This window comes from Taurulus bubalis (assembly GCF_910589615.1).
Source record: "Taurulus bubalis genome assembly, chromosome: 5".
Classification (NCBI taxonomy): domain Eukaryota; kingdom Metazoa; phylum Chordata; class Actinopteri; order Perciformes; family Cottidae; genus Taurulus; species Taurulus bubalis.
The window spans coordinates 20,704,166-20,725,795 of record NC_136593.1 but is presented as its reverse complement, the minus strand read 5'-3'; the positions used below and the strand labels follow the sequence as shown (position 1 = coordinate 20,725,795).

Sequence of the window (21,630 nt, the reverse complement as noted above, 5' to 3'; positions counted from 1 at the left end):
TCCACTACCAGCATCTCTCGGATAAAACGAAGCAATTATGTAACTTAGCAGTGCTATAATCATGTTTTCCTTTTTTTGCTGATGAATGCTTGTCGTATCTGGCTCAAAATGTCATATTTTAATCACATGCATAATTACTTTCCCCCTCAGATTAGAATTCTTGTATTCAAGGGAGAGGATTCACAAGCAATTGGATGAGAGTCTTATTAGCCCTCGGCAACTAAAGATGATGTTACCATGGAAACAAATTGTTCTGCTATCAATCACCGGATGCCTTGCAGGTAAGATGTTTTAACACACATTATGTTTGTGTCTCACTGCAGTTGTTTATGTCACGGCAACATCTCTGCTAATACATTCGTGTTTTTTTTCTCGATGCATATTCATTACAGGCTGATGTTACTGTCGTGCTTTTTCCTCTCGCGGGCAAAACGCGTGTCCGTAAAGGTTAGAGGTTATAAATAGAATATTCATACTTAGGCAGCAGTGTTTATGTGAAATATGGAGTTTCATCCATTAGTGAGGAAGAGATAGAATCAGAACCGTTGCAAATAACCTCTGAGAGAAAAAACAAAAACATTGTTCTCAACAAAAAAAAGAGGCTAAACTGATTAAATTGCAGTCATTACACAGTGCACAGCGTACCGAGCACGATGTCCTTCCTGCTCACTGACAGCACACTGTCAGGCGCGACCGGGAGTCCGATCCCCATCCCGGCTCATGGCCCGTTCAGATCGCTATCTGGATCCGCGCAATGACTCCAGCCCCCCTTGCATTTTAGCACAATCCACTCCTGCCCTTGTGTGGCCACCGAGGGATTTGAGAAGCACAGACACTCCCCCAGAATGTCAACCCTTGTTCGAATGACATTGTAAATCCCAATGAATGTTATTCAAATTGGCTCATGGTTAATTCACGCCTCAGTACTCAAGGGAGCCAGATCCAGGCAGTCTCACCTTCCTAGCGGACAAGTGCTTTTTAACAGCACCTATGGTCTACCGCCTATAGGTGCTAGCTCTCATTCAGTGTTGTGATGGAAACCCCTTGACACAATGGCTACAGCTGATAACAATCATTATGACATCTGAAGTGACACGCTGTCTGGCTCTACATTCTCACAAAACACTCCCGACACCTCAGATGTTTCGCCTGCGTGGCATTTTGCTCCAACTCACATTAGGGAGACCTTTTTAAGTCAAACTGTTAAGCGAGCGAATTCCGATGTGATGCTATAGGTGTTGCATCCTCTATGCTCCACTGTGTTTTCGAAATGTGTTAAAAGTTAACAACTTTTTTTGCTGTAGTTTGACTCAAAGAGTTGCATTGATTGTGTTCATCTTGATCCCTCCGTCTATCACACGGCGACGTGTGTGTTGATTCCCGGACGTGTTCTTTCCGGTTAAAAACCACGTGTAGAGCAGCTAGCCACATGCTGCAATCTGTTAGCAGTAGGATATTAATTGGGCCTACTCCGGCCGTCTGTTGACTCTGCTTTCATTTAGTACCAGACTGTGTTCCATATCCTTCCCTTTTAAGCTGCTGGCAGATGAGTGCATCCTTATGGCCTCAATTAACCGGTGCATGCGGTATGACATAGACATTCTGAAAATAGACTGCTCCGCTTTATTTATCAACCCTGTCACTTGCAAGGAAACGTTCATTGTTGTGGAAATATGTGAACAATTGGCTTCCTACTTCTGTGGTCAACTATTGTCTCAACTGTTGTTTCTGACAAGTAATTAACGCAGAACATCTCCGTTTAGTTGAATCACACACACACACACACACACACACACACACACACACACACACACACACACACACACACACACACACACACACTTGTCTATGTGAGATCTGTGCAAACGCATTAAACTCACCCAAACCCCCGAGCCAGCTAAATACTTACACCGTAATCATTTGCATTGTATGGCACGTTTGCAGTATATTTTTGTTGTTGCATTTTTTGGAAGCGGGGAGATTAATTATACCGGACAGTAGCAACAATATGATGATTTAGCATGATGATAAAGTGACACAGGGAGGCCCCTCGCGATGGAAAACAGACCCAGCCTGCAAAATTGCAGTGAATACACATAACCGCCACGGTCAGTGTTTTTTTCTTCTTCTTCTTCCTTCCCGTCACGATTCCAAGTGTCAGATACTAAATGTGTCAGCAATAGCAGTTAATGCCTAACAAGGGTAAGTGGGATTCTGCTCTTCTTAACGCGAGATATGGAAAGGGCGCACACAACACTTTAATGGGAATGCGATTCTTTCCTTGGGAAAGAAAAACACTCTTCATATATATATATATATATATATATATATATATATACACACCTTATATTGAAAAAGTAATATACACTGAGTGTCAGAACGTTGCTGTATTTCAGCAAGATTAACCGTTTGTCCTCCCAGGGTCTGTACACTGTATGCTCTCAGTATTTTCTCCTAAGGTCAAAGAGACAATTTCTTTGGCTTGTACTACGATAGACTTTCTCCCCTTTCTTTCCCCTTCCCCAGCCTGTACAGAGGATGTCATATTTCAAGGGCCAAGATGGAAGACGGAGCCGAGTGACCTCATTTTACCGATCAACTCCCCGGACCAGCAGGCCACCATCACGTGCGGGGCAGAAGGGAGCCCTCCCCCGCAGTACAGGTAGATGACCACTTCTTTGAGCATTTGGAAAAGCGCTATATAAATTAAAAGTATTATTATTATTATTTCTCCCTCAGCCGTCCGCACACGCGCGTCGTCTCCGCATCGCACGCTGCAAAACTGGTTGCTGCCTAATTGCTTGTGAATCTCCGTTTGCTCGCTTCCGCGGGAAATCAAAGAGGGTACCGATAGCGGTGATTGCTATTGATTCGTTAGAGAACAACGTTTTCTGGACACAAACGCACAAGAGAGATTACGCACCATCCGACAAAAAGACAGGCTTCAAAGAGCCGCTGCCTAATTGAGCATTCATTTCTAATTGAAAAATAAGCTTATCTATCTCAACCGAGGGTATGATGTCGAGTCAGAGTCGGGGCCGCTGCGGTTGATGAATATGCCAACACCTCAGATACAAGTGAGGTTAACTTTATTAATGATAAGATTTAAACCACAGCTCGGCTAAAGCTGATGATTTATGATATGGTGCACGGCTTAAGAAATCATTAGGAGAGAAAAGGAGATTTCAGCAACTCATTTGCACCACGGATCCTTTGATATCTCCCCGGCTATTCCCTGGCGGTGAAGTGGAGCCTGCTCCGGAAAAAAAACGGCAGCTGGCTGTGTTTTTTTTCTTTTTGTGTGGTGGATTGTGTTTCGGAGCTTGGTCAGCACCGTGTAGATGCACTGCAAGCAGGGAAGAGAGGCAATAACCTTGTGAGTGACATTCTGTTAAATGCTTACATTTCCTATAATGCGTCTGCGCTGAAAACATGGTCCGGGCACAGCGGGAGGGTAGGGGGGGTTATCATTGTTGTGCAACTGGATAGTCGTCGAAAGTCGAGACCATCACTTGCGTTATTTCAGCCGCGACTTAAAGCCTTCTGACGTTCAATTGTGTTGTGCAAAAGGTTTTCTCGGTTGTTGTTTTTTTGTTCAGGTACAGCTCTGATTAACGGACTTCACGCCGTGCTTCTTATCTGAATCAAGTCTCTGAGGATAGAGGGTGTTGTATGTTGTACGGATTTTAAAGTCTCTCTTTATACATTGTTGGTGGAGACTAAAATTGTCTTGACTTGAATTACCCGTTGGTGGATTAGTAGTGCCAAATATATTTGTCAGGAGGTGGAGACCCAAACAAAGCTAGCACTAGACTTATAATGGTCGGGTCCAGGGATGTCACGTGAGGCAATACTTTGAGTTTACTGAATCTTAGAATCAGTTTGGTACAGATTTTCTACAGTACCATAGTTACCAGGGGTCAGGGTTCGAGACTAACGGCACATCGCCGTCAGGATCGATGTCCAGTCTTGGCCAATCAGCGTTAAGATGTCTCCAGCGTCTTCATTTCCCTCAAAGTTGTTTTTAATGGAAGCTAGTCAGCTTGCTATCACGTTAGCTAACGTGTTTGGGTTGTGTATTGTCGTTAAAGTTACTTTATGTTCCATTACAGTTCAGTCTTGCTTGGAAAAAACCATAACGTGGTGAAACATGCCGTAACCCCCCGGTCTGGTTCAGTTCACCAGTCACTCGTTAACGTTAAACCGGCGGATCTGGCTGCAGGTTGTTTTTTCAAATCACGCAGTTGGGCTTAGCCAACAACGCGATGTCGTGGTCATAGGAGACCCAGAATGAAATAGTTTAAGGAAGAGGATGCTCTATATGCAGCGCAGCTTGATGCAGGGCTGAGATGAAGTGGTCAAAACAGACGTGAGAGGAGCAGTACAGCTTCACACTGTCCCAGTGTTTCATACATGTTGATAAAGCAGGGTATGCTAAATGCAGCCTCTGCTCCAAGGAGATCAATTACAGTAAAAAAGGGCTCACATGCCTATACATTTGGCAGATGTAAAGCATAAATGTGTATGTTTTTTGTGTTAGTCCATTTTAATTTTATTTTTTTAATTAACAGCTCAGGGATGTTCAAGGAGCAACCTGTTTGTGCTTTCTGAAGATGTTTTGCACTGCCACTTCTGTTTTTGAATAAAGGGTTGGAAATTAATGCTTTTTAGTTTTTTAGTTTTAATTTAATTTAATTAATTGATTAATCGAAAAAATAATCAACCGATTAATCAATTATTAAAATAATCGTGAGTTGCAGTCCTAGTTGTAGGCAAGAAACTTGAGGCAGATCACTTGTTTTTGTTTTTTAGTAACCAGGTTACGGTAACGTAGCTCCAAATTAATTCGATTTAAGTTCTTTGATTTAACATATAAAATGATATGAAGCAGTCTGGGTTGTTTATTACAATGTTGACGTTTGTTTTTCGTATGATTTTAATTAAACCACACTACAAAATGCTCACCATCCACTCTCAAAGACATCTAGTGATAAAATACATTTATATTACCCTTTCTATTGCTCTGATTTTATAAAGCATTTGCTCAACTTCATCCTGCTCTTCTTGTGAACCTTGTGTGACACCCCTCTTTTATTGCCCACTTGTAATGTATCCTCCCTGGAGTTCACTAACTTTCCACCTTTCGGGAACACTCAGCTTCTGTTTGGAGTGCAAAAAAAAGCGCACATCTCGCTCTGGCAATGTTCATCTAGGTCAGTAGATCCACTGTGTGCCCTCAGTTACGATTAAAAAAATAAATAAATCTGAAACCAGGTCTAAAAGGAAGAATTGACGTTTCAGTGAGCCAAGTCACCACTGTGGATTGACAGTTCTGGTAATGCTTTTAAAGACACAAGAGTTCTACCCCTAATCTCACTTTGAGGTGGGAGTCTTTTTTTTTTGGGAGCTTCATTTGGGTTGCATCATTTTTTCTGACACTGATCGTCCTTGGCTGGTTTCCCTTCCGGCGAATAGAGGACTTTCTTTTGTCCTGATGATAAAATATAGAAAGCGTAAATTCTTGGCAATTTATTTCCCCAATACTGAAAATAGAACCTCAAAATATCCTGACTGAAAAAAAAGACCGCCTTCAGGAAGTGGTCACTCTCCGACTTCCACCAGAGCCTGCAAACTATTGCCTAAACCCTGCAAATGAAAAGTATTTGTATAATTAGATATGCCAAGCGAGAGAGAGTATTACATTCAGAGCTGCACACTTAATTTCCTCAGTTACTGCAGCTATTAAGAAAAATTCATCCATTTGGTTTAATAGCCACAGAAAAAAAATTAGGTCACACAATATTGAATTTGTCAGAGAAGATGATGTTAACCCTTCTCAGGGAGCCACGGCACCATTGAGGGTATCAGTGCTCCCACAATAGGCTGTTTCAGCTTTCCCGCATAACTTACGGTGATGAAATGTAGATGAAATATTGAAATGATCAGTCAGATATTATTTAAATAAGTGGACAAATACACCAAATGGATTGGATTTCCAGCACAGCTGCAATGAACCACTGAATAGTGGTAATACCAGGCACAATATAGGGAGTTGCAGAGGTTGTTTATTTCTGTCATAAACATACACATTTTGGTTATTTAGATAATGTGTTAATAATGTAGATCACCACACATTAACCGCCTGGTTTCCTTTACTTGTAAAGTTCTATTAATCCAAAACAACAATTTTTTGTGCCAGAAATCCCATTTACAGATTTTTACAGTAGTAAAGAAGTAGAGTGCATCTTTATAGTAACATTGTTTATATTATAAAAAAAAATACAAATGAAGGATGAGGCTGGAAGTATTCCATATTTTTTTCTCACTGTCAGCAAACAATCCTGTTAACAGAACAATATTTCCCTTTTCTGTGCGGCTCTCAGCTCCAAGCACTCTGGTTCCATGTAAGTATTTAAAAATGGCTCGCAAATATTTACTTTGTTAAGAACATAAAAGGGCTCATCACAAACAAAAGTGCATTTGCCCGGGACTATTTTCAGCGGTGGATGAACACAAATGTGATGCTCCAGTGCGTCTTTACGGCAGCAGGACGGCGTATTGAGTCAAAATAAACTGCGGTGCTCATGTTTAAAAGCGTAACAGAGCGACTCACTGAGGAGAAGCTCGAGCGCAGAGGAATTTAGACTCGCCCGGATTTGTCAACACAAAAACAAACGTGTTAGTAGTATCAACTAATTGCTGGGCTCTTATTATAAGGATTGATAATAAAAACAACCTAATATCTTTGTCAGAGACAATCTAAAATGTAAACGAGAACATTCCTCGCATAACTGCCCCTGTGATCTACTAACATCTGACAGTGATATGGAAGTGGATCCGTCATTTAATATGCCGTTTGACGAGTTTGAGAATCCCATCTAGTGGTTTGAATACTAAAGTAGAGAGAAATGAGAATACCAGGTTGTCGTTTGTGTTTAAGCTCATACCCTTTGCTAGTCAGCTTCGTATGGTCTGATTTTGTTTCCATCACATCGACTCTCCCCTCCGCCTCGCCCCACTCGCCGACGCCATGAATATATGAACGGGGAGCCCTGACAGTTCTCCAGTTGACAAATAGTCCAGTGTAGCGCCAGAGCACACTCCAGGGCTGCGAGCGGTGCTTTATGAATACACCTGTCACTGTGTTTACTATGAATCTGCTGTAACACAGGATCAAGGGCACGGCAGTGATTGGAAAGGGGGAATAAAAAAGTGCTCTGGCTGGTGTCTGCCATCATGTAATGTGACTTCGGGCAGATGTATGACTCTACCTTTGTTTACGGGTCGGTTCAAGGGAGCAGGAGCATAAATAGAACTGGGAGGGTGATTAGAAGATGTTAGTTTGTTTCTTGTTTTTTCCCCCTAGTTGCAGCACAGAGCCGGATAACAGGGCTGAATCTAGAAATTGTTTCGGATCGTATCGATTTTCATCTTTTGTCGGGTTACTTGTCATTTTGCAGGGGGAGAAAATCCTATGAACCCTCGGGCGTGCGAGATTGTTTCAAAACTATTGGCATCAACTGGATGAAGGCCGGCTTTGAATAACTTTACTTTGAATAAAAGCATCATTTATCCAGGCTGTAAAATATGATTGTAAATGGTATTCTATCTGCCGGTAAGGTTTTATGAATGTGAGCGCCCATGTACTATATTACTGTAAATATTTCAGTAACTGCAACTGACTTTTTTGTTAAGCAGCCAGACATGAAAACATTCACCTTGATACAGAGCGTTTTTTAGGAATATTTATCGTGTTCCATTTGACTCGAAAGCCAAATGAACATCCATTTATTTTTAAAAGCAGCAGCAATAATCTGCTACACACACATATTGCAGAGAGCACCACGGTCAGCAGTTGACTTTCCATTATCAGCTCCAAGCTCTGCCCGTGCGTGCATGTGTGTGTGTGCGTGTGCGTGTGCTTGTGTGTGCGTGTGTGTGAACAGTATGCAAACTGTGTGGTCACTGCCGTCTCTGTGGGTGTCTGGCCTGAAGGAAAAGGCAGGTGAGCCAGTGCTGCAGCGCAATCCCCAGTCTATTTGATGAGTAGACCTCATGCAAAATTGATGTGAACCTCAAGGTCACGGGGAGTTCAGTCAGAGCATGCTCAGATCAGCCAGCGCCCTGCAGCACACCGCAGCACACAGAACTATTCTCCGGGAGTCAGTTGGACTTACTGTATAAGCTCCTCTGCACATGGCGCGCTGTTGGATACAGCTCGGTTTGGGAAGGTGCTAAGAGCTAAGAGCTCTGCTCGGCCTCACCTCTCCGTGCAACCGATGCAAGTTTCAGAGGGAATTATAGATGGAAGATACTCAAAGACACGGAGATGTCGTGCGACCCCTTAAAACAAATCAATGCCTGTGATCATCACAGGTGATGGCCTCAGCATGGGCATTGTGAGAAGTTATTTTCCAGCTCAGGTTTGCTTCATTCAAATCTCTTTTTGAGGACTGAAGAGGTGAACATATCCAGTATATCAGAATAAAATATTTTTTTTCTTTTTTGAATAGAAAAATGACGTGCAGTTGGTGGTTGGTAAAAGAACTCACACACTGCGTCCGTATTCGCTAACCTTTCATTGCAATACTCAAGATAGAATTTCAGCTCATTATTCTTTCGTAGGTACAGCCACGAACGCTGTCTGACAACGGCCTGAATCACGAGGCAATTTGAAGGGGGATGGTATCGCCATAGTTAGCAAAACCGCTTCCCCCTTGTAAGATGCCACCGACGTCTCCATCCCCGAGAGAGAGGGAGCTCAAGGTCAGAGGGGTCGTTAGTCTAATCTGTCTCACTCATTGATCATTTATCTGACTGAGGTCTGCTCAAGTTAGAACCCCTGGCCCGACCGTGGCTCTGACACAAACACTAAGTGGCCTCCACCTCTTGACCTTGCTCGTCATCCTACCAGACGCTATAAAGTTTTTGGGGGAAATTCGCGTTATTTCATCATGCTCTTCAAAATGAATGTATTAAAGACTTAAAATCTTTTACTACTGCACAGTTTTGTAAGAAGCCTTCTTGAATCACTTCTACTGTACTTGAAGGTGTTGTTCTCCATTAATGGCTTATTATAATTAAAAATGACTCACCAACTTTTGCTGTTGGCTTATTACTAAGACAGGAGGTCAGTAGGTCTTGCAGCAGAAAATATTGGTGCTGCATTTTACAGCTGGAGGGAAAACATTGGACGAGGCTGCGGCAAATATGAAAATATGCACCAAATTCAAGCAGTCCGCCAAACAGCAGTGAAAGAGCGCTCCATTAAGAGAAGGGTTGTATTTCTCATTAGCGTTTTCTGTTTGATCCCGCTGCCGTAAAAGCATCCCAGCTGGGTCTTATAAAGATGCTGTGTACGGCGCATTGTGCTGATGTTTTTTTTTCACGTTTTCCAAGTGTGAAGGCTCACATTTTCTATTTATTTTTTGCCTCTCACTTTCACCATGTGGGAAAATGCAAGCGCAAGTTCGTTATTTTGTCCACAACCGGCTCGTAATAACAAAGAGTGACATATAGCTGTGGCTGCAATGTCAGGCCCGTCCTTAAAATAGTCCAGTTAAGGCCATGTGCTTTACCTCTCATTACTCCCCGATCTTTCCCTCCACCTTTAAATCGCGCCCACCTTTTCACAAGGTTCACTCGCGAAGGCAAAAACAAGGTCCCTCCGTGTCTTCTAATAGCAGAGCCTGTCTCAGTTTTTTTTTCCCTTTTTCTGAAGCGAGAGTAGGTAGGTGGCTTACTGATTGTGTCTGCGATGCAGAGACACAACACCATCACACCCCACCAGCTGTCTGCTCCGGTGGTGTGTGTGATCTGTCCAGGCTGCCCACCTTCCTCCCCCATTACGTTCAATTATACTGGGTGGCTGCAAGTCTAACTAGCTTCCCATCCTTTTCCATTTAACCTCCTCCTCCTCCTGCACACACACACAATAACCCTCCCTTTGGCACAAACAGGGAGGGTGCAGAATTAAAATCGAGAAACACTAGGACTTCATCAGGAAATTACTTAAAATGTAAAGTGTGTGAAATGCTCACATTGCGTATCAGAGGTTGTGTTTTTGTATGCAGTTTATTCTTAGAAACATAAGCCTTGCCATGACGAGTATTGTACATAAGTAATATCATTGTTGGAACAGTGACAAAATCAGTCAGATTAAGTGACTGGCACCGACTGTTAGATGAATAATGCAAGCTACAAGATGAAAGACAGCTTCGTCTTTTGTAGTCTGTCAGGCAGGAGACTGGGGAGAGCCATGACTGGCTTTAAGACTGCATGCAGCATCATTCTAACAGCCTGTTAGTTTGCCTGGGAGGGAAGAGAATGATATTGATTTGTATATCCTTCTCTTCATCATTGGAATTGTCATTTCACAGTCCTATCACAAAGGCATATTTGTGATAATTTTTTGTTTCTCAAATTCTATAAAGAAGAGGGAAAAGTCATTTTTCATCCGTGTTAGCGCTATGAGATAAAGTCCTGTCACCCCTCCGTGCTCTTACAGGTATCACTCAGTTTGCATCTCTGTCAAATACACGGCAGTCACGCCCGGCAGACTGTAGATTTGGCTGAATAACGTTTGAGGCGTTTTCATTGTTCAGCAAGAACATTGTTCAGTGTTTTGTCTCTGTTGGTCGCGGTGATTAATAGCTGTCACTTCCTGAACTGAGCTCGCATGACAAAGTATCCCGTGACCTTTCTTTGGAGGAAATGGTCTGTAGACAATGCAATGTGAAGGTGTCAGAAAGCAATAAGTCAGAGCAACAAAAGCATAAACATGAACTAATTAGAAAGCACTCAGAGAGCGCATAACTCTGCCAAAGCGGCACGGTCTTTCAGATTTCTAATTTCAATAACACCTGCATTTCCAATCTAGATCAACATCTGTGTCAAAATGTGCATAGAAATATACAAGCATGCTCACGAATCATGCTTGTGCCATTTAAAAAAAAGTAAGTCAGTGCAGTGATTCATGAATACATAGCAACACAAGTCTACAGCCATGCTACGGGCTCTGTGAGGCTGTATTTTGGCACGGTGGATCTTATGCTGCGTTCACAGCAAAAGCTTTGCAAGTTTTTGCGTCGCACCATTCACGCTATTCGCGCTATTCGCGTTGTTCGTATCCATTCGCGTCTGTGCATTGACTTTGCATGTAATCAACTTGCGCAAAAAGTTTGTAACTCTTTTGGTGTGAACGCAGCATTAGGCTAAATGCTAACGTAAACATGCTAACTTGCTCGTAAGGAAAATGCTAACATGCTGATGTTTAGCAGGTGTAATTTTTGCCATGTTAGTCGACAAAAACAAAACATACAGCTGAGGCTGGTATTTTTGCTGCTATTTTGTGAACCAAAGTATTGGACAAAGGTACATTTTGATTTGAAATGTCATGTTATCACCAAAGTTATCACAATTCATCTTGAGGTTGCGTCTCAAATGACATGCCAATCCATCCAGTTATTGTTGAGAGATTACAGTGGTGTAAAGATACAGCTGAGGGACCAATAATGTTTGTCCAAACTGTTATATTTACAAGTTCAGATGAGGGAAAATGTTTAACCACGGTTGTGGCACTAGATAAAGTCAGAGGATAAACAAAGTCATTGGGATTCAGCATGGCATCACCAAAGGCATTAGGATATATCCTCTGAGGAACATGAATACCAGTACCGAATATGTTATGGCCATCCATCCAATATTTGCTGGTATATTTTACTCTAAAAATTAAATTCAGGGGATCACCATAGGCATTATTATACATCCTCTTGGGAACATAAATCTTTCTGAATATGTTATGGTAATAGTTGTTGATCTATTCTGCCAAAGTGGTGGACGGATCTACATATCTACATTTTGATTTCTCTAACGTGGCTCAAAAACAGCAAAAAGAAATTCAAAGTGCTCCCTCAAACTATGCTATGTTGCATAATTACCTGCACATAAACACCTATTCCCGAGGCCATGGTCTCATTTTCCACCCAATGTCAACATCAATTTTTAACAGTTTTCCAATATTCTGCTAGCAGATTTGCATCCAGAACCAAAAATATAACCCCCTTGGAGATAATTAAAACAGGGATGAAATAAAACCCATTTCACCATGCAAGTGGGAGAGTAGTCAATACTCACCACTGCGCATTGCTCAGTTTTGGAATGTTGCCTACATTAGTAGAAACAAAATGAATGAATGAAGTAAAACTGTTGCTGTCCTCAAAATCAAGAAATGTTTTTCTTTTGTCCCAAATTGCTATAACGTATATTTACAACATCCCGATTTCTCTGCTAACCATACAGAATGCTTCTCCTATTACTCACCTTTTATCTCCTCAGCAAGATGCGACCGATCCAATCGATCTCTGATAAACACTGTGAGCGTGCATCTCCAGGGGGCTGAGCCACTGATTGTGTTTGCGTTTTTCCAGATGGTCACTAAACGGAACACTCATTGATCTGGGGAATGACTACCGGCGTCACATGTCTGGGGGCAGCCTGATCATTAACAACCTGGACAAGGACCAAGACACCGGGGTATACCAGTGCGCGGCCTTCAACGCATGGGGGTCCATCCTCAGCCGCAGAGCCAGCCTACAATTTGCATGTAAGTGATCCCAAGGTTGTTAACACGTTTTCTGGCGTGACTCTGACACAGTTATGATATCCTGGCATCGCTTTGCATCTGCTGTTTATCAGTCGGACGTGTGTAATATGGCTGTTGCCCAGGCCTTCTTTTTCTTATCTTTTTTTTTTCACTCGCCAATGCCGATTTCTCATTTAGATTGCCTGAGAATAGATTTTTTCGTAAAGGGGAGATGGTAATCGAATGAAATGTCAGATGCAACAAACACTCACAGCGGGTGAGGCCGCTTCTGACTTCCTCTGAACTCCATTGATTCTCATTAGCGGCCCCAACTTGTGACCGCATCTTTGCTCGGTCCGAAATTGACTCATGCTTTGCCAAGTGACGGGCCAGCCCTATGATCAAGACTTTAAAAGAGACGAACACAAATTACCCTTAAGAAGCGTTCGCATCTCTGTATTCGCCAGCTATTTCTTAATGCATTATACATTCAGCAGATTGAGAGTGGATCAGTGACAGGCTGCCTGCTGCTCTGTCAGGCTGCTGCTCAAAACACAAAAAGGCTCGGGTTGGAAAGTGATTTCGTAGCGTTTGGTCCTCCAGTACCTTCCAGACGGGCACCGTCGAGGCACCTCTCTGCTCTTGATCAAGCCTGCTGACTATTGATCATCTCCCAAGGATAGAGAACATTTCACTTCCTCTCAGGAGATGGACTGCCATTATCCCTACAGCCAGCAATGAATCTTACTTGTGGGGACCGGGTGAAGAGCAGAGCTGCTTGACATTTATTGTCTTGCCTAATGCGCAGCGAGGGGGGTCTAGAAGATCAGCATGGCTGATACTCTGCTTTTCCATGTAATGAGGCCACTGCCCTAAGATAGAAATGTCGTTCCTTCCTTGCTGCTTTGCTTGCCGTCAAAATCAAGCTGCAACGACTTTAAGCTCACATGTCCTCCCACGGCTCACAAGAAGAAACTACTGAAATAATGCATAGAATGAAACACATAATTGCAATCGGCATCATCAGCATGCAAACTGTGTTTCATCTTTTTCCACACTGCTTTGAAGAAAAACCGAGTTGTATTCAATCATGGTTTTATGTTCATAGTTTTGGCAATCATCATCGGTTGAGATAACATTGTGCTCATGAAGTTGTTTGCTGTGATCTGGTAACGTGGCAACATTGGCCGAGCGGAAAAGAAGATTATTGTTTCTTTACTGACCTTCTCAGTTCCGCTCAACCCAGAATATAAATTGGGATAACTTCACACGTAAAAATATCTATTCTTTACGTAACTTTTTACTTTTAAGAAAACACAACATTGTAATTAACAAAGTTGATATTGACCTTTTTAACGGTTGATGTTGCCTTCTCATCCTCATATTTCATAGGGGAGTTTTTTTCACGTAGTACCTAGATTAGCCACTGGTGCAAAATTAGCTTCAAGATTTTTGCCTCATTTCCAGTGCATGGTTTGGCTTTTTATTTGAGTGATACAAAATATTGTGGTTGCCATTGATGGTAGCGTGACTATTTAAAAACATGTGAAATTCTCTCTGACCAATCAATGGGCTGCAGTGTTTTAACTACAACTTCTAGTATCGGCGCAGGTCACTTGGAACCTTGCAGGGGAAAAGTCAGTGTACTGGTGCCTGTTGGGTGGACCATTGCCATCTCATAAATAGCCCTGTATTCAAAGAAGAACTGACATTGTTCTAAAAGTTCTGTCATTGGCTATAAGTACCCTAAAAAATGATTTTGAAATGTTTTTTTATATATTATTCTACTTTAACTATAACTATTCAATGGTATTAATAGTTTCTCATTACTTGGCGATCATCACTGCATCTAAAAAAACACCCAAAGAAATAAGTATGTTGGAGTTGTCCAATGTTAATCACTCTCTCTTTAATCACGAGACAAGATGGTACGATATACGGAAGCTAGTTTAGCCGCAAATCCTATCCAGACTGACAATTTGAGCCCATCCGCAGTCATGCTTTTCAAACACAAAAGTAAGTAACGAGGGCCCGTCTTAGTAGCGTGCACTGGGCCCCCTCATAACTACCTTACGGCACTGGAACCACGGTGGTACCGAAAAAGTACCACTATCCAGAACTTCTCCAAAATCCAAATTTAGTCGAGTAGAGCCGTGCAGTGGAAATGCGGCTTAAATTGCCACACAGTATCTATCATCCTTAATACGTCCATGCAGTTTACGGACCAACTTCCTGGTTCAGCTTTGATACACGTACAGTTTGGAATAATAAGTAAAAAAAAATGATATCAACAATAGATCAAATGACTGTGTATTATGAAACGTGTTACTGGTAAATAAAAAGGAAGCAAAAAAGACTCCTGACTGCGAGTTCACCTCAGCTTTATGAGGCCCTTTGGTTATAATAAACGCCTTATCAGCTTTTACAAGACATGTGTCGGCGTTGAGTTTACAATACTGCTTTAAATAGCCGGTTTATAACCTGTTTGTTATTATCTCACAGCTCAGTTATGTTGTAATGATGTCGTCCCGTTTCCACTTCTCACTAATTGCCTGACAGTGACATAGTAAGAGATGAAAACTATAGCTAAGCTACAATAAAAGGGAACTTATAATAAACCAGATACATCTGCTGCATTGTGTGGCCCCTGCAGCAGGTAAAAGTAGTTTGTTCATGAACATTGTATATAACTGGGATACGTGCGGCGCCATTGACCAGACCAATCATCTTTGAGCTGTAGTGGTTGCTTCTCTGTAATCTCCAAGCCAGCCATTCTATGTTTTTCTTCTTCTCTTTTTTGCTTACAAAGGAATCACTGCAGCTACAGTGAGTTTGGCCTCTAGCTCTCAGAGTTAGTGTGTGGTCAGTTCACTCCAGTGAAGCCCATTATTCTTCTGCTCAGTGGCCGAGGAAAGACAGAAGTGTATCCCCTTCAGCACCGAGCCCAGCTACATCTCCGCAACTCCTCTGTGGCATTTTACACCAACTTGGTGAAGTAGTCCTCATCTCCCCGTCCGCTAAGTAGTTATTTGTTGGTCTCGGATTCCCCATAAAAGCGTGGCTATTGTAATTATCAACAGCTATTATGCCGGAGCTTCTTTTTTTTTTTTTTTTTAAATCAACGGGATACCGTGAATGTCTTTAAGAGATGTTCTCTGTATTTACTAAGACAGCCTGATGAGATCAGAAGGACGTTGCCTCTGTCTGTATTTTTGAAGTCAGCCGTCTCCTCCTGTGGCCTCCTCGGTGTCCTGCCGTGACTTGGCTCTGTTTGATTCTACTGCGGTCATCCGAAAGATACTCATTAATCTTACCAACACTCTGTCCCACTTCTCTCCATAATCTTCCTTCCCCTAATTTCCCTTATCGGTCACACTGACTTTCTTTTGTTTGTGTTTGGATGGCTTACTCTAGGCTGCTAGCCAGAGGGTGCCGACAGAGTACAGAGCGGACTGCGGCAGCTTCCCTCCATCAGTCATGAAGCCAGAGGTGGTTTATCATCCCAGGTTTTTTCTTTTTCTTTTGGGGTCTGCCAGCGACTGCTCATTCATTTGCAAAGGGGATAGATTGTGCTGAGAGTATTGATGGGGGAGCTAATGATTTTAAGTGTGAGATTACACCACATTTAATAATGATGTTACTTATTGCTGCTGGCACTGCAAACTGTCATTTGTCATGCCCCCCCCCCTCCCATGTTTGCTCAGTCCACACTCCCTCTATCCCATCTCAGCCTAATCTTCTTCGCTGTGCTAAAGCGTTGTGTCGCAGGGTAAGCATCAGCAAGTTGGGTATTTCATCGGCACCCAAGGTGTCCCGGCGGGGCAATCAATGGATGCTCTGTTAAAGTCCCAGTGCTTAAAATGTAACATCAAAAACAGGCCTCAGAGAATCACTGCAGGGAGTCTTGGAAAAAACTACATTCAGAACTTGAAAATATAGTACATAAAAAAGTACATAAAAGAGTACATAAAAAAACAAAAACGTTCTGGCTGTCTGGTATTGAGCTCAGTGCCGTTAATATTTAACTTTTGTCTTCCCCGGCAGGAGTTTAATTTGCTTTCGATCTTGTTTGACTCCTCAGATCTTGATAACTTCAGAACTCAAGCGGTGAGGAGTGCTGTCAACGTCCGTGAGGGCCAGGGAGTGGTTCTCCTATGTGGACCGCCTGCACACTCTGGAGGTGAGCTTGCTCTATCTGGGTCTGCCGCTTTTGTGCCTCTTATTTAAATGTGACTCAAAACAAGGCTTTCACAGGGCTTCTGTTTTTACACCCATTCATGTGTGGAATACACATGCTTTTAATAATCATCCCCCTATGTATTTCATACTGAATATTACCGCTACGCAAATCCCTACTTCGGAGTTCCTTTCCTTATTCTGTCTATTTTCTTAATTTACTCCGCCAGGTGTAAGCCTGTGGGGGAGATTATGCATTCGGTGCTGTGTGTGTGTGTGTGTGTGTGTGTGTGTGTGTGTGTGTATGTGTGTGTTCCCTTGTGGTGGCAGGGATTCACAATTTACTTAAAACAATTCTGTTTCATGCCTTCATTGATTGCTGACTCCAACTCAAGTGATCAAAAAGTGATGCCTCTGTGGCAAAAGGCCTTTTAAATTATCTTGGCATTTGTTGTGGCTCAAAAACTGACATCCATAGCAAAGTTTGGTCTCATTTTGAACCGCAGCATCTGCAGATTAATTCCATACAAATGTTTTATGATCCGTGGGAGAAAGCAACAAAAACAACAGTTTTTGTTATCCTCTCCGCCATCATGACCGTAAGGGATTCAACTCTTCTTTGTGTGGGAGGAGAGGAGAGGGGGAGACACTTGGTCGAGATCTGCAATCTAATGAGTGCACATTGCTATCGTGTTTCTCAAATTAGGCTTAAAGGAAAAGTTTGACATTTTGGAAAATATACGCTTATTTGTTTTGTTGCTGAGAGTTAGAAGAGAAAACTGATACCTCTCTTCATGTCTCTCTGTTAAATATGAAGATACAGCCATCAGCTGGCTAGCATAGCTTAGCACAAAGACTATTTAGATTCAAGATTCAAGATATTTTTTATGTCATATGCACAGATAACAGACAGTCACTCTGTACAATAAAAAAAAGCTTATTTTGCTGGGTCCTCCTAACACACAGAAATTATAATAAAAAGGTAAAAGATAAATACAAATAAGGCACTAAATATAGTAATAGTATTGCACAAAAATAAGGAACACAAATGTGATGACAGTATTGCACAGTGTATAAAGTATTGTTCAGCGTTTAAAGTGCACTATGCATTGTTACAACTATACAAGTATGGTCGTGACATGAAGTTACAAAGGAAAACGCCACTAAAGCTCACTAAATGACACGCCATGTCTCTTTTGTTAAACCCGTACAAAACCAAAGTATTTCAACAGTGTGGGTTTGGTGGGCCCTAAAAGTACAACTTGTTCCACTTTGTTTTTTTCACGGGTAAAACAAAAGAGATGCAACGTGTCGATTAGTGAGTCTTAGAGGTGCTGGTAGAAGCATTTTGTTGCCAGAGCCAGACTTGCTGTTTCCAGTCTTTATGCCAGGCTAACCAGCTGCTAGCGGCAGCCTCATAATGATGCACCGCACATTCAAAACAAATGCTTTTAATTGTTCAACTGAGAAGCTGGGAACGTCGTCTTTAAATAAGAGGCCACAAGTAGGAGATAAAGACTCGCGCAGCTCAGCCCCACCTCTCTGAGGATATGGACAATGGCTGCTGCCTAGCTTGTCTTCCTCTTGATACAGTAGCTTGCACATTGGAACAACCAATTTCCTTCACAAGGGAACAGTTTGTAGCACATTGCATTGTACAGCTGGTCTATGGGATAATGGGTCAGAGTACTCTGTGTGAAATACAGTTTGACAGCTTTCCTCTGACATAGGCCTGGGTTTATACGCGGTTGGCTGCTGTAACTGTGGCGCTATTGTGTTCAGATTTTTTCCACATTTTCAGAAGTGAATGAAAGTAAAGCAGTGTGCGCTTGCTGTCCCTTTCTTCCTATCTCATCCTACTGCTCCTTCACCTTCTCTCCCTCTTTTTCTCACACCTTTCCATCACCTCTCTCTTTTTTTATTCTTTTTTTTTCCTCTCATGAATTCTGAAAGCATCAATTTGCTTCCTAACCTTGAACACCATTGAACTTTATCCAACACCCACGGAATAAAACACCCTCTCCGGCTCTCGGTTCACATGGTCAACTTTGAATTCTGCAAAAGGCTTTTACTACCACATTCTTGCTCATCCAGATATAAAAGAGTGTAAGACGAAATTGTCACACGCAGTCGTTATTGTGTCCCTATTGTGCTCCGCCGCAGCCATTTGTTATGAGCTTTTTTTTAGTGCACAAGTCACCTTTTCTGTTGCATTAAAGCCCTTATGTTGTATTTCCACTGTCCACTTGACTTAAAATCCCCACTGCTCATTACAGCCTCGCATAGTTCAGATGGCGATAATGCTGAGTCTGAACTTTGTGGCTCCTGCTGGCCTAATCAGAAGCAGCGTTGCATCTGCATCGCTGCTCCCAGCTTCGGACGCTTGATCCCATCCGAGGCTGTGAGGCCCGCTCCCCCGGGGCAAAAGGGTGGGGGCGGGGAGGGTGGCATTGAATATGATTGACAGTCGACCCGTACACCTTTTGACTCTGAGCCCCTCAACTCCAAACTGGTAGATTACACAGAGCATCTCCTCACTCTCGCAAATCTGCGCAGCGCGCGCTTCTGGAAATGACACAGTAATTCACCATGGCAGGTTTCTCTTTTCGTATGGTAGACCTGCAGCTTGCGAAGGGGGGCGTCGCAACATGTTCCCACTTCCAGCCGTCAATCCATCAGTCAATCCATCCATCAATCCAACCATCCCTCCGTTCGCCCGTGCCTCCCATGAACCAACCAAGTCGCTCAGGGACCCGGGGAATGGAGGCCATGTGTCAGGGGAGGGCCACTGACGCGCTGTAATCCATTTTGTTTCGCTCCCTTTCCCTGGGTCTCCCATTGCTTCTGCACTGATAGCTATTACATTTCCCATGCCTTGGTATATCTTCCCAAGGAAACTGAGATAAGGGAAAGAAAATTAGGTTATATACTAACATTTCTAGGCCACAGTGGGGTATCTTCTTTTGGCTGTTCAGGTCGATTTTATAAATCCAGTCCGTGTGCAATCAGTTTTGAGCGAGTTTTTGGTGACGACAGTTTAATTGTTTTCCTTTCCATTGCAGGCCTGACATTTGCGTGGATCTTCAATGAGTACCCGCACTTTGTCCAACAAGACAGTCGTCGATTCATCTCTCAGGAGACCGGGAGTCTGTACATCTCAAAAGTGGAGCCGTCAGATGTTGGCAACTACACCTGTGTGGTGAACAACTCTGTGACGAGGGAGAAGGTGCTCAGCTCTCCCACGCCTCTCGTCCTCAGAAGCGACGGTAAATTCGTTAAACTATGTGGAACGGAGTAGACTGAAATAATCCACAGTTGTTACATCTTCATGTCAGCGTGTTGCTATTTGTGGTTGTGAGAAGTCTTCGCCCAGTAGGCATCAATTTGATATTACATCAATATTAAAACTGGGCTATTTTGGATTGAGCTTACTTTGCATTATTTGGTAATATTTAAATAAACTACAGTATAAGAAGTCACATCTGACAATGTTTGGATATTGGACTGTTGACATCCAATGATAGGGTTGACAGCTCCGCATTTAAGCTGCCTGAGCTCATGTTAACGTTGGCTTAACATGCTGACAGGACGGCTTCCCAGCTCTGAATATTGGACGTCTCAATTTGAGCCGCAGTATTTCATATCCTCTTCAACAAGATGGTGTGACATACTTCACATATACACTGAATTACATTATGTTTAAAAGGTTAAGAAAATTACTTTTCAGAAAGGCTTTTTATCTCTCATTGCTTTATACTGGTTATTAAACACTTCCACAGATCAGTTATGTTCCACATTTTTGGTGACCAGGTTGGTCGGTCTTTATCCTCCAATAGCTCGACATTTTCTGGTTTATTAATAATTCATATTCATTACTGCTGATTTGATGGCTTATTAGAAAATGAGAACCCCATAAGTATTACCAGCATCAATGCATTGGCAATAATTAAAACTGGATTATTACAGAATACACCAGTCATTAATGGTAAAGTCGGGCAACCCATACGCTGTTGTTTTCAATGATTTATGATCAATAAAGCCGAAGTAGATAATTTGTTAACTGCTGATGAAGCCATTGATTGCAGGGTGCCTTATTAGAATGCGTTACAGTGTTTCCCGTCAGTCTTTCAGATGTCAGCGTCTCTATTCAGCCATTATTCAGAATTATCAGACCATTGATTTGAAGCACAAAATGCCAAACTGTGAAGGCTTTTGTGAGCTGAATTATAGTTAAAATGAATGTTGACGTTTTCATACAGGAAAAGGCTGCATATCACTAATAACTAATCATCAAGATAATCGGCAATCCAGTTGCTCTAAAACATTGTTTAACATTGTGCGTTTCTGCAAACGCACAATGTGCATGACTTGAATGTCAATATTTCTGAACCATATCAGCCTTGTATCACACACAATGCTACGTGGTTTACATTGTGAAACACTTTGGTTTACTTGTTTACGGTTGGAAAAATGAAAGCGGTTTGTGTGGAAATACTAGCGTAACAACATAACTAGCGTGAAAAATATCCTTTTCTTACAAAACGTTACATAACAAGCTCAACAATGTTACGCAACAAGTGTAAAGTCACAGTGTCTCCTGGGTGAAAGTTATTTTTATGTTTGACCCATCCTCCTCATCTCTCACCTGACCTTAGTGGAGTATTGACACGCTGGGGCTGAGCTGTGAACACTTACTTTTCTACGTCTTTCGCGACCTTTAGTCTGAAAACATGCACAGGTCCCCAAATCAGCTCTTGCTGCCAGACTGTGGGTTTGTGCTTGGTAATCGTAAAGGGCCCACTACTATCGCTGGGAAGAAGTATTTGACTCGTTCCAGTGATGTGAATATAAATAAAGTCATGAATGAAGTC

General features: G+C 42.3%; 1 protein-coding gene across 1 annotated transcript in view; it reads left to right on the top strand.

Moving 5' to 3' along the window:
* Positions 1-226: 226 nt before the first annotated feature.
* cntn3b (contactin 3b) overlaps positions 227-21,630 on the top strand; it is a gene marked incomplete at both ends in the record, with an annotated part of 39,784 nt that continues 18,380 nt past the window's right edge. Inside the window, 5 exons of the mRNA XM_079218572.1 lie at positions 227-281; positions 2,527-2,662; positions 12,429-12,604; positions 16,665-16,763; positions 19,822-20,025. Of these exons, the coding sequence (XP_079074698.1) occupies positions 227-281; positions 2,527-2,662; positions 12,429-12,604; positions 16,665-16,763; positions 19,822-20,025 (670 nt within the window). The remainder of the gene's footprint in view (positions 282-2,526; positions 2,663-12,428; positions 12,605-16,664; positions 16,764-19,821; positions 20,026-21,630) is intronic.